Genomic DNA, 2500 nt, shown 5'->3' with positions numbered 1-2500 from the left:
TGCAGTGGTCTGGTTACTGCAGTGGTCTGGTTACTACAGTAGTCTGGTTACTGCAGTGGTCTGGTTACTGCAGTGGTCTGGTTACTGCAGTGGTCTGGTCTGGTTACTGCAGTGGTCTGGTCTGGTTACTGCAGTGGTCTGGTTACTGCAGTGGTCTGGTTACTGCAGTGGTCTGGTTACTGCAGTGGTCTGGTCTGGTTACTGCAGTGGTCTGGTTACTGCAGTGGTCTGGTTACTGCAGTGGTCTGGTTACTGCAGTGGTCTGGTTACTGCAGTGGTCTGGTCACTGCAATGGTCTGGGTACTGCAGTGGTCTGGGTACTGCAGTGGTCTGGTTACTGCAGTGGTCTGGTTACTGCAGTGGTCTGGTTACTGCAGTGGTCTGGTCACTGCAATGGTCTGGTTACTGCAGTGGTCTGGGGGTTTAGGAGAATTTGTTGTATTTGGGCTCCTGGTGTTTTTCTGACTTGTTCTCGTCACATTAGAACCACAGAAGAAGTAGCTGACTCACCTCCCACAGGTAAACGGCCTCGGCGACTCCGGCGGCGAGGAAGAGTCCGTTAGGAGACGCAGAGAGACAGGTAACTACACCTGGACACATCAGCTTCTGCTGCAGCTGGTCCTGGAACAGGAATCCGGAAACAGGAAGTCAGACCTTTGGGCCACGTTCAGCCCCGATAACACATAGCAGCAGGGGGGGGGGAGTAACCTGAACACACTGCAACATCCCATAATAACCTGAGTTACATGAACACGTTTACTTACTAAATGTTTATTACTGGAGCTTTAACTAACTCATTAGTTAAAATATATAATTATACTTTTCCGATTATTTTTTTAATGTAACTTTATACCCCAAATCTAACAAACATAACGTGAACCTTAAAGCCTAACTCTCGCCAAAATGCAACCTAGGGTCTTTTTGTGAATGTACCCAAGTCAAACTTTAGTTTAAAAGCATATTTAGGACGGAATCACCACTTTTAAGATTTACCGTATTCTGGTTTTTGGGTCAAATGGCCTTTTGAATGGGAGTGCTAGGGACACTTTGATGCTAGCCTCAAAATAGCTATTTTTAAAACACTAAGAAGGCTCAACACAACATGAGACTTTGCTCCAAGTCTCACCAGGGGATCTACACCTTAACTCCACCGGTGACCAAGATATACTATAACCAGGAGCTCTACACCTTAACTCCACCGGTGACCAAGATATCACTGCTTGCGCACGCAACCGGGGGGCAGAAAGAAGACGTGTTTCGTGTAGCTAGTAGTAGTAGCAGCATAGCGTAAGTCAAAATGCCAAGGAGTTGTTGCCTGGTAAATTGTACAAACAGAGCCAGTGATGGGTGCCTGATGTTTAACATACCTAGGGGAAGCATGGTTTTGCCAAAAACGGGCGGAGGTTATGGCTTCAAGCCATAAGAAGGGCAGATTGGGGTCATATGTAAGAGTCAGGCTTCCATTGTATCAATCAGAAAAGTTGCAGCTTGTTCAGTTGTTCAGCTAAGTGAAATCTACCTGTCAGGGCTGTAGTACTCGAGTCCGGACCGTAGATAGTTAAAGTACTCGAGATAAGTTTAGACTGCTAGCTAAAGCTACGCCGATGTTTTGCTAACGTTAGCGCAACAGCGTTAGCCTAGCCTGCTAGCTAGGTAAATATTACGACTGCCTTCGTAGTTTCTTATATCTGCGTCCACGTTGTCAACATAAGACCTGTGGCGTTAGTGCTCCTTTTGTGCCATAATGTTATTGAATAAAATATTAAGCTTCGCTCCTACGAGATGGGTGGGTTTTTATTACGTTACACACAAAGCTAACTGGCTACAGTTAGCCTATATGCTAGCGGACATTAGCTAACGTTGCCAAGACAGCTGCAGTAGAGTTTCGGCGAGCTAACCACAACAGTGTTGTCGCCCTCTCGCCCACAATCAACCCCTGCTGCTAAAAACAGTCAACCTGCAGTGATGTTTTGAAATGGAGACACACATATCGTACCTTTTCCTGGAAATCCTGGCCATTATTTTAACGCATAAACCAACCATAGGGGTCACTCATGGGTAACCCTGCTGCTAACATTGGCTATTACATTAGCCTAAAACGATAATTATAGCCATACATATATATCACAGTAACACTGCAAAATTAAAGACAGACAAACAGATCCAACTAAAATCACGTTTTATTGAGTCAGCGGTTAGCTATATACAAACAATAAGGAAAGCTTAAGGTTGTTGCAGTAGCGGACCAGCTCACCAACCTGGCTTTCTGCCCCTGGTATGCGCACGCACCCTGTAATGTTTGTAAACAGGAAACCTGTCTATAACCAGGAGCGCTACACCTCAACTACACCGGTGACCAAGATATACTATAACCAGGAGCTCTACACCTTAACTACACCAGTGACCAAGATATACTATAACCAGGAGCTCTACACCTTAATGAAAGCATTGACAACATTGGTTGTGTTCAGAGTTTACTAAAAAGAAAGGTTTTAACAAC

At 45.2% G+C, this 2500-nt stretch overlaps 1 protein-coding gene across 2 annotated transcripts in view; it reads right to left on the bottom strand.

Annotated features, from left to right (window-relative positions):
* Nucleotides 1-2500, bottom strand: part of wdr18 (WD repeat domain 18) — a 46809-nt gene that overhangs the window by 42029 nt on the left and 2280 nt on the right. For both annotated transcript variants that reach the window (XM_036007067.1, XM_036007068.1), the window contains exon 2: nt 511-621. In XM_036007067.1, coding sequence (XP_035862960.1) covers nt 511-621 — 111 coding nt within the window. The remainder of the gene's footprint in view (nt 1-510; nt 622-2500) is intronic.

Source organism: Sander lucioperca, chromosome 11, assembly GCF_008315115.2.
Source record: "Sander lucioperca isolate FBNREF2018 chromosome 11, SLUC_FBN_1.2, whole genome shotgun sequence".
Lineage (NCBI taxonomy): Eukaryota > Metazoa > Chordata > Actinopteri > Perciformes > Percidae > Sander > Sander lucioperca.
Note: the sequence above shows the minus strand (reverse complement) of the source record. Positions and strands in the feature narration are given on the sequence as shown.